Source organism: Pinus tabuliformis, chromosome 1_1 (assembly GCF_031772625.1).
Source record: "Pinus tabuliformis cultivar Carrire ecotype Pingquan chromosome 1_1, CPIR1, whole genome shotgun sequence".
NCBI classification, from domain to species: Eukaryota; Viridiplantae; Streptophyta; class Pinopsida; order Pinales; family Pinaceae; genus Pinus; species Pinus tabuliformis.
In genome coordinates, this window is record NC_142297.1 from 772898278 (window position 1) to 772908472 (window position 10195).

The following is a 10195-nucleotide window of genomic DNA, read 5'->3' on the forward strand; positions in this document are numbered from 1 at the left end:
CATTTATATCGGAATGGTAAAGCAATCAAAGCCCAACACAATAACATATATGATATCAAGCATTGGTATTGCGGAAGCTTAATTGAGGAGAATAGTTAAGTTTTATATGTTTGTGCCGCTATATGGATTGACCAGTATTTAAGTAAACTAATATATGCTTAAGGGGGATACGCCTGTGAAAGATGTGGCGGGTTACACATAAGATTAGGTGTATAGTTTAGGGTGTGGGTAATGGGAAAAATTACCATACCATATATATAAAAAAAAAATTCTTTTACTGTTTTTCTTGAATTATAATGAGATCGTGACAATGTGGTATCAGAGCAGAGGTTTCAAAACTGTGGCCTCTGGAACAGCAAAGATCATCTTATAATGTATATATAGAAACAATGCAACTAATTGCCTTTCTTGTGTACTACCAGGAGAACCATACAGAGACAGCTACCTGCTAGCAGTTAATAGTAAGATGGAGGAAATGCCGGGAGCTGGCGGCATCCCTCAAGAAAATGCTGAGCTGTGGGTACAGCTTGGTGCTGAGACACGCAGTACCAATCTGGCGATACTGCAAACTGTTCAGGAGCTGAAAGGTGAGATGGCGCGTTTACGAGAGGACAATGCGCGATTAACAATGGAACAAGAAAGAATACTGAAAAGCTTGTCAGATAAAAAAAATCCACCCTTAGCCAGCCCTAGTGCAGAACAGCAAAGGGGCACTGAGGAGCGGGATTACGCACCTGAGCTTTCAGAAGAACAGGAAGACCATTCTGATAATGTGCAAGAGCAGCAAACCTCCAAGCGACAGAAAGTGGAATTACAGGGAGAATTCCGAAAAATCAAACCTCCACTTTTCGATGGAGAGCAGGAAGAAGCAGCAGAAGCCTGGTTGATTAATATTAATAAATATTTTCAACTTTATGAATATGACCAAAATCTGAAGGCGCGGCTGGCTATTTTCCAGTTGCAGGGCAAAGCCACCTTGTGGTGGGAAGAGATTAAAATTGTGAAGGGAGTAAGTGAGCAAAGCATAACCTGGGAAAAATTTCAGAAATACTTTAAGGAGAGGTATTTAACTGAGCGCTTTTATGATGAGAAGGCGCGAGAATTCCATGACTTACGTCTAGGACAGCAGTCCATGGACGAATTCATAAATCGCTTCACTTCTCTACTTCATTATGTACCATACATAAAAGAGGAGAAGGCCAAGGTGCAGAGGTTCGTGAGTAGCCTACCAGCTTATATAAGGGAACGGATTGAGTTTGATAATCCCCGAACCATGGATGAGGCAATTCGGAAGGCTAGAATTTGTTACCAGCAGAACAAACAAAAAGGAGAAATTCCAAACAAGAAATGGAATGAAAGAAAAGGCAGCAGAATTGCTGGAAACAACAAAGGCAGCCGTGGAAATGGTAGTAAAGGAGCTGGAAAGGGGCAGTTTAACAGAAACACAAACAAGGGCACCTTCCGGGCTAAGCCAAGCGAGAACAGGATCAGCGAACCACCTGCTAGATCGGAGGTTGAGGGAACCAGACCTCCAGTTCAGTGCTGGGTGTGTGAAGGACCGCACCACGCTAGAAATTGTCCACAACGTAAAAGAGCTGATCAAATATCTCAAGTCCATGAAGCCTCAACTGTTGGGGATGTGGCGCGCAGCGTACCAAGGATCAATGCAGCCTTAGAGGACCGGCAAGCGGAATACCAACCTTCCATGGTGGAATTCGAAGGTAAGATTTCAAACCTTTATGTAGCTGTACTTATTGATCCAGGAGCTACTTTAAGTTATGTTAGTCCAAAAGTAGTGGAACATTGTAAGCTACCACCAGAAAAGTTCAAAAACCCATGGTTGGTCCAGTTAGCTACGGGAGCCAAAAGGCGGGTTTTAGCTAAAGTTAATAACTGTTCTTTCAGTATAGCTGGACAACCCGTAACGGCAGACCTGAATGTACTTCCGTTAGGCTCTTATGACATTCTTATTGGTATGGATTGGCTGGAAAAGCACTGGTCATTGGTGAATTGCAAAACCAAGACCATATACTACAAAGATGATTTGGGGCAGCAGCAGGAATTGCAGGGAATTAAACATCCTGTTCAGATTCGACCTATCACTGCAACTCAGTTAGCTAAATGTATTAGAAAGAAATGTCAGATCTATGCCATACAAGTTGGCTATGCAAACCAGAAAGATAAGATGTCTGCATTAGACGATATTCCAGTGGTACAGGAATTTACAGATGTTTTTCCCGAAGAGGTACCGGGGCTGCCTCCAAGGAGGGACATAGACTTCACTATAGAGCTGATACCGGGGGCAGCACCCGTCTCGCGGGCACCCTACCGAATGAGCGTACCAGAGTTAACAGAGTTGAAAATGCAACTTCAAGAATTGTTGGAAAAACAATACATTCGTCCCAATGTATCACCCTGGGGAGCTCCGATATTATTTGTGAAGAAGAAGGATGGGACCCTTCGCATGTGCATAGATTACCGGTAGCTGAATAAGCTCACGGTCAAAAACAAGTACCCCTTACCCAGGATAGATGAACTCTTTGATCAAGTGAAAGGGGCAAAAGTGTTTTCTAAGATTGATCTGCGATCTGGTTATCATCAGATCAGAATCAAAGATGAGGACATTGCCAAAACTGCTTTCCGGACACGCTATGGGCACTACGAATTTGTAGTGCTACCTTTTGGTTTGACCAATGCACCTGCCACCTTCATGTGTATGATGAACAGCGTGTTTCATCGGTTTTTAGATAAATTTGTGCTGATATTTATTGACAATATTCTGATATACTCTCGCTCCCAGCAGGAACATGAAGAACACCTTAGGTTGGTGTTGCAGACCCTTCGAGAACATCAGTTGTACGCTAAATTCAGCAAATGTGATTTCTTCAAGGAGGAAATTCAGTATTTGGGACACGTGATTACTAAGGAAGGAATTGATGTAGACCCGGAGAAGATAAAAACCATTATGGAATGGCCCATACCCAAGGATGTTGCTGATATCAGATCCTTTATGGGATTAGCTGGATATTACCGGAGGTTTGTGGAAGGTTTCTCTAGGATAGCCTATCCTATTACCTCCTTACAGAAAAAGGGGAAGGTATTCAGGTGGACATCAGAATGTCAGCAGAGTTTTGACCGCCTGAAGCATCTACTTACCACGGCACCCATTTTGAGTATAGCTGATCCTAACAAGGATTATGTGGTATGCACCGATGCAAGCAAGGAGGGTGTGGGAGGGGTTCTAACGCAGGAAGGAAAGGTAATAGCGTATGAGTCAAGGAAACTAAAGGAACATGAACAGAAATATTCTGCTTATGATTTGGAATTAACAGCCGTTATTCATGCGCTGAAAATGTGGAGGCATTACCTCCTAGGGAGGAAATTTCTGCTGTTAACAGATCACCACAGCTTGACACATTATTTCAGCCAACCTACCTTGAATGCAAGGCAAGGCCGATGGGTAGATTTCCTAAGTGGGTTTGATTTCGAAATAAAACATTTAAAGGGTAAAGAAAACAGAGTGGCTGATGCATTAAGTCGGAAGGCTCACTGTTTGTGTGAACTTTCAGCCAGCAAGTGGCAGAATTCACTAATTGAGAAAATAAAAATAGCAGCTGGTCTTGACGCTGAATATCAGCATTTGAAACAACAAGTACAGCAATATGATAAGGAAAAATTACAGCTAGGATATACGTTAAATAGTGCTGGATTGTTGTGTTTTAATAAGAAAATGTATGTACCTGATGTAAAAGATCTTAGAAGGTTGGTTCTGGATGAATTCCATATCAGCCACTACTCTGGTCATCCGGGGTACCAAAAGATGATCACTGCACTTAAGAAGGACTACTATTGGCCAGGAATGAAGAAACAAGTGGTGGAGTACTTGGCACGATGTTTGGAATGCCAGCAAATAAAAGCAGAACATCAGCATCCTGCTGGACTGCTACAGCCGTTGCCCATTCCGGAGTGGAAATGGGAAACCATTTCCATGGATTTCATAACAGGGTTGCCCCGAACAAAGAAAGGCAACGACTCTATTATGGTAGTGGTTGATAAGTTAAGTAAAGCAGCGCACTTTATTCCTGTGCAGTCCACCTACAAGGCGGTGCAGATTGCTCATCTTTTCATGAAAAATGTGTTCCGATTGCATGGGTTACCAAAAGTAATTATCAGATCGCGACGTGAAATTCACCTCTACCTTTTGGAGGACATTGTTTGCCGAGTTGGGTACTCAACTGAACTTCAGCACAGCTTATCACCCGCAGACTGATGGTCAGACCGAGCGAGTGAATCAGGTGCTGGAAGATATGTTGAGAGCATATGTAATGCTGAAACCAGGTCAATGGGAAGAATATCTACATCTGGTCGAATTTGCGTATAATAATGGATATCACACTTCGACTCAGTTAAGTCCCTTTGAGGTCCTATATGGACGAAAGTGTCGTACACCCTCAAGTTGGGGTGGACCGGAAGACAAGCTGAACTTGGGTCCGGAAATGCTTAAAGACATGGAAGACATGGTAAGAAGGGTGCGTGCAAACTTGAAAGCTGCACAAGATAGACAGAAAAGCTTTGCGGACAGGAAAAGAAGATTCACGGAATACAATGTTGGTGACCATGTGTTTGTGAGGATACAAACCAGAAGGAGTGCATTGCAGTGGAGCGGATGCGCCAAGCTGGCTCCACGATACTTTGGACCTTTCCAGATCTTGGCTAGAGTGGGGCCAGTGGCTTACCAACTTGCCATGCCAAGTCACATTAAGATTCACAATGTATTCCATGTGTCTGTCCTAAAGAAATATGTATATGACTCTAAACATGTTATTCGATGGCAAGATGTGCGGGTAAGAATTAATCAGGGTGTTTGATTAAACAGCTATATTTTGTAAGAAACTGATTACTGGTATTGGTGGTTTGCAGGTCGAACCGGAAGGCGAGGTCCTGGTCGAACCGTAGAGCATTCTCGACCAGAGAGAAGTGCGGCTGCGGAAACGGGTTATTACCCAAGTTAGAGTGCTGTGGCAGCACTATGGACCTGAGGAAGCCACATGGGAAGACGAGGAACTCATTAGAAAAACTTACCCACATTTATTTAATGAGAGAAGACATCGGGACGATGTCCAATCTCAGGGGGGGAAGATGTAATGACCCTGGTAATTCGTAAATCTGGATATTACTGTAGTTAAACTGTGAAGTGGTTACTCATTGTTTGAATGACATTATTAATGAAAAGTTGATTATTGAATTATGTTACATGTGTATGTTATTGAAAATGCTGGCAACTTCCTGAAGGAGGATTTCTATTTTTAGTGAATCAGTTTTAAAACTGATGCAACTGCTTCTCACCCAAGGAAAAGTCCTGGGAAGGAAAAGTCTCTGGGTTGTTGAGGAACAAGCAGAGGGAGAGGAATTCCTGAGAGAGCAGAGAAAGAAAAGAGGTTAAGTCTGGTAATGACCAGATAACCTGGAGAGGAAAAGAAAAGGTTAAGTCTGGTAAAGACCAGATAACCTAGCACAGAGGTGCAAGAGTCTTGTCGAAGGCTGTAGGCCTGCAAGACGGCTCGGGGGGAGAATCCAACGAAGTGGATCTCAAGGTTGGGAGGTTAAGAGCAAAAACATTGCAGGTGACTTCTGAAAGTAAGGATTCCAGTAGCAGGAATAACCAGGTACGCTTCCTCTAGTTTGGTTAAAGAAAATGAACAGGTATTAAAGAGTACAAGTAGATACAGAAGTTGTATTATTTCCTTAAAGTTATTGTGATATGGTAGCTAGGATAAAATTATTGTTTCTTCTCTAAGAAGCTGTGATGGAAAGGTGTGACTATGGTCACATCTGTAAACCGTATTCACTTAAGCTCGCACAGTTACAATGTGCTCAGCATGAAGTCAACTGAGAACTGTGGAAATGGTATGAGGAAACGGTACCAAATAACAGTAGGGAAATCAGGGTATTAAACTAAACAGAAAACCTTAATAGTGCACAGATCTGGAATGTAAAGATCTGAGAAGCCGGGAAAAGCCGAGCTAGCTATATACAGTATACTGACACAGAATCTGAGCTTGCATGTAAATGGTAACAATATATAAGTCAAGGCTATAGTTACAAATTTTATCTGCGTATAACTGTTCATTAGATTAATGCTGTGTAAGCCAAAACGAGGTAATGTAAATGAAATGTTGGTACGTGAACGATACAGTATTAACCAGTGCCGTGTGAGCATGAAATATCATATAAAACCAACAACCCAGAAACTATCATTCCAACCAATAGCTGTATAGCGGAATATTAATAAGAAAACAGTGCTGTAAAGAGAAGCATCGTATAGTTAATAACAATGATGCTCGTCAAACCCTAACATCAGGCTTGGAAACGGTTACATTCACAGGTAACAAGCCAAAGTATCTGAGTATATTGTACAGGAACTAAGTTATAGCATCGAACTAAAACATCAAAGCAAGCATACAGTCGAATAATAGCCATCTTAACCTGCTAGTTGGAACTACGGCAAAGATTGTGCGCGGAAGGGTAGACTCTACATTCATATCACGAATGCAGGACTAACCCTTGTCGCTGTATATATGCATATAAAGAATGTGAACCGAACTATAGAAAACAAATACAAGTGAAACCTTCCAGAACTAAATCATAGTAACCCTATTGCGGTGAAACTATCATAACTGTAAACATTATCGAGTATTAGAAATGAACAGCAGCGAGGCACTCCGAATATCAAACTCCCATATGCACCAGTAACGAAGAATCAATTGTCCATTAACAGATATTGATAGCTTTATATTCAGGAAACAGCGTTCGTTAAGAAACTGTGAAAAAGTATTACAATAGCCATGAAGAAATCCGGACCGGGAAAACAGCGGTGAGCCGCAGGTGTTAACTATTGCAAAAGTACATAAATTCATATGTATCCTTACAAATCTGTCAATAGCTCGAAAGAGCTTCCAAATAAACAGACAATGACAGACGAATCTGAGACCCTAGCTATTTAAATACATAAAAATATAAGTAAGGCGTGAAAGCCATGACCCTAGGGTCTCATGCTGGACAGACCGGCATTATGAGGCCGCCAGATTAAGCGCACAAGGGTTTGGAACACTGTATCGGACCTGAGACAATAGGCAGAACACAAGCCCTGTCTCAGCTGTAATCACCCCACAACATTACATTAATACACCATCAAAGAAACCGTAAGCGAAGTAGGCATACCTGTAAGTGCCGTAGCAGCCAAACCCTCTGGCACGCTGTGGGAGACAAGCTGTGGTCAGCGTCGGACCTGTACCCAACTGTAAGCAAACAATGAACACAGTCAGGGTATAAGAAGATTACATGAATACCAACAATCTGAAAGCTAACCGTAAGTGTAAACTTTAAAGGGAACGCGGATCGAACCTGTACCTAGCAGGAAGAGATGAACCAGGGAGGTTGCAGAGTAACCTGTCGAAGGAGCTCAGCTGCTGCTAAGGGAGCAAATGAACCCAATGATGAATCTGGTGGACATATATATGAAATGTCAAACCCTAAAATGAGCTGGGTCGTCCGATGAGGGTGAGCGATCGCCATCGTTGGATTAGGCGGGAGGCCTGGCGCAAACCCCAGAGCAGGTCAACCCTCCACAAGACACATGGACAGCACGTGAAGTTGAGCCATCTGGCCACGGAGAGTTGTGAGCTGGCTCCGTCGTACTGCCATTTGGTGTTAAACATTTATATCGGAATGGTAAAGCAATCAAAGCCCAACACAATAACATATATGATATCAAGCATTGGTATTGCGGAAGCTTAATTGAGGAGAATAGTTAAGTTTTATATGTTTGTGCCGCTATATGGATTGACCAGTATTTAAGTAAACTAATATATGCTTAAGGGGGATACGCCCGTGAAAGATGTGGCGGGTTACACATAAGATTAGGTGTATAGTTTAGGGTGTGGGTAATGGGAAAAATTACCATACCATATATATAAAAAAAAAATTCTTTTACTGTTTTTCTTGAATTATAATGAGATCGTGACAATGCGGCTGAAAATAGTGAGCCAGTACTTTCATCCTTCTGCTCGCAGTAGGTTTCCCACCAGTCCTTGACGTGGGGGGCTGCTTTGAGAAGAGCAAAAACAATCTTTTCCCGACTCGAAAATTCATGAACAGAAAAATAACCCTCTAGCAGATTTAACCATTTATCTACGGCATCGGTGTCTATCTGACCCTCGAATATGGGGATTTCAAAATTAACTTGTACCTTAAAGGGTGTGGCGTTTCCAGAGGAGCTGCTGGAAGCCGATGCGCCGCTTCTGGGTAGCCGCTGATGGATCTGCGCAAAGCTGTCCATCATCGCGTTCCGTTGTCGCTCGAGCGCTTCTTCGAGCAAGATTTTGATGGGATATCCTGCCCCCTCATCTTTCTTCTCGTCTGCCATGGGAGGCCGTCGGGATTTGCGAGGCTGGTCTTGCAAAGGTTCAACCAGTTCAAGCCCTAACTCCTTATATCCCAACCTTGTTGGGGACATGCAAAGAAAAACAGAGAAAAAGCAGACCGCTCTGATACCACTGATCCAGATTTAAGCAGGAACGCAACAAATTACAGAGATAACCATATACACAAAGATGCAGCGGAAATAATACTTCATTTCATTAATGGAAAATACTGACATATGCTTACAAACAGAAATGGCAATAAACTAGCTAGGGCGATGGTAGCTTATCTCTGAGAAGAGATGTGATGGCTACATGCCTCTGAACTGTTCTGAACTATATTACAATGAGGCTCGAAGGCCTATTTATTGTTGAGAAACGATGGAAAACCCTTCACATACCGAAACCTAACCCTAGAAGATGAAACGCCAAATTGTGGGCCCCGTTTGGGTAAATTGGTACATCAATTTCCCGGGGTCGTAACTTTGGCATACGATCTTCGTTTGACGCGTACGATAGCTCGTTAGAAAGATCTATCCGAGTACTACCACTTTGGGAGGCAACATAGGGCTCGGTCGCCCCAAAATTCCAAAAAAACGTCGTTTAGGGCCTCAAAACGGCTCCGGAAGTTCAGGATCCGAAAAACTGCTAAAAATAGTAAACTGTGCTACAATTAAGGAAACTGGAAATGCTGAGAAAGACAATGGTGGGGGTCCAGGTGGACCTGGCAGGTGGCCACCAATATCCACCTGGATCACTTACCCCAATAGATTTGTGGCTGGCATTTACGACCGGATCGGCTCGTATCTACCAATTTATAATTTTCCCGCCGTCTGATAGCTGAATTCCGCCTTTTAAATAACAACAGAAGGGCGAAATCGACGTATCCATTTATGCGTCTGCGTTTTGAAACCAGTCTTTCTCAGAGCTGAAGCTGCTTACTCCGACCGCGTACTCAGACCTACTGCTGCGTGCTCAGCCCTGACAGGTAAGTTTATTCTGTTAGCATGGATTCGCAGATCAAATTCCATAGCTCGCCGCCTTTTCAATTTCTTTTTTTCCATGATGAATCTAGCTCGTCACCTTTTCAATTTCTTTTTTTCCATGATGAATCTAGCTCGCCGCCTTTTCAATTTCTTTTTTTCCATGATGAATCTATTACTTTTGGTAGACTAATCTTGGGAGGAAAATGATGAATCTATAAAATGTTGTGTATGCAAGGAAGGGCTATTGAAGTGCACTATTGATTGTTTTATAATCTACATGGTTTGTCTCATAGCTTCAGTTTCTTCAAGAAGAAGAAACCGAGTGACCTGTGGGTTTCGTTCTTTGGGGTTGATCCACTGTTGCACTTTAATAAATATGAAAATGACCAAACGAATTATAAAAGTCTACGATGCACAATTTAATAATTTCAGGGTTTATCAACGTTATATATTGACATTTCTGGAAAAGCAAATTAGCACAAATATGTTTGGTTTCAATAGCACAAATACGTTTGGTTTCAAGAACCTTTCCTGCGTAATTTATATATGTTTCGATGTGCTTCGGTTAAAAAATAATAAAATTTACTACTTATTGTTATATATTAATTAATACTTGAGTTTTAAGGGTCACGATAAGTGGAATAAAGTCATATGTGAAGTTTTTTTGATGATGCGAAGTTTTTGATATTGTTGTTTATCGAGTGTTTAATTTTAGTTTACTAATTTATCATTAACGAAATCTGTTGAAGTATTCCAAGTTTATGTGCTTTCATTATATATATGAAGTAT

At 42.0% G+C, this 10195-nt stretch overlaps 1 protein-coding gene across 1 annotated transcript; it reads left to right on the plus strand.

The window, feature by feature from the left end:
- Nucleotides 1-466: 466 nt before the first annotated feature.
- LOC149216288 (uncharacterized) lies at nt 467-4956 on the plus strand. Its single transcript, XM_089389895.1, has 9 exons — nt 467-520; nt 578-805; nt 965-1212; nt 1360-1683; nt 1906-2407; nt 3086-3259; nt 3506-4162; nt 4266-4772; nt 4921-4956. Exons 1-9 carry the CDS (start codon nt 467-469, stop codon nt 4954-4956), a joined length of 2730 nt encoding a protein of 909 aa, XP_089246021.1.
- The last annotated feature ends 5239 nt before the right edge of the window (nt 4957-10195 follow it).

What these genes read in the sequence shown, in the direction of transcription:
- LOC149216288 (XM_089389895.1), top strand. Translation starts at nt 467, where the DNA reads ATGGAGGAAATGCCGGGAGCTGGCGGCATCCCTCAAGAAAATGCTGAG. An exon ending in AAGAAAATGCTGAGCTGTGG is followed by an intron (nt 521 to 577) that starts GTACAGCTTGGT and finishes CAAACTGTTCAG; the next exon opens with GAGCTGAAAGGTGAGATGGC. An exon ending in GAGAAGGCCAAGGTGCAGAG is followed by an intron (nt 1,213 to 1,359) that starts GTTCGTGAGTAG and finishes ATGGAATGAAAG; the next exon opens with AAAAGGCAGCAGAATTGCTG.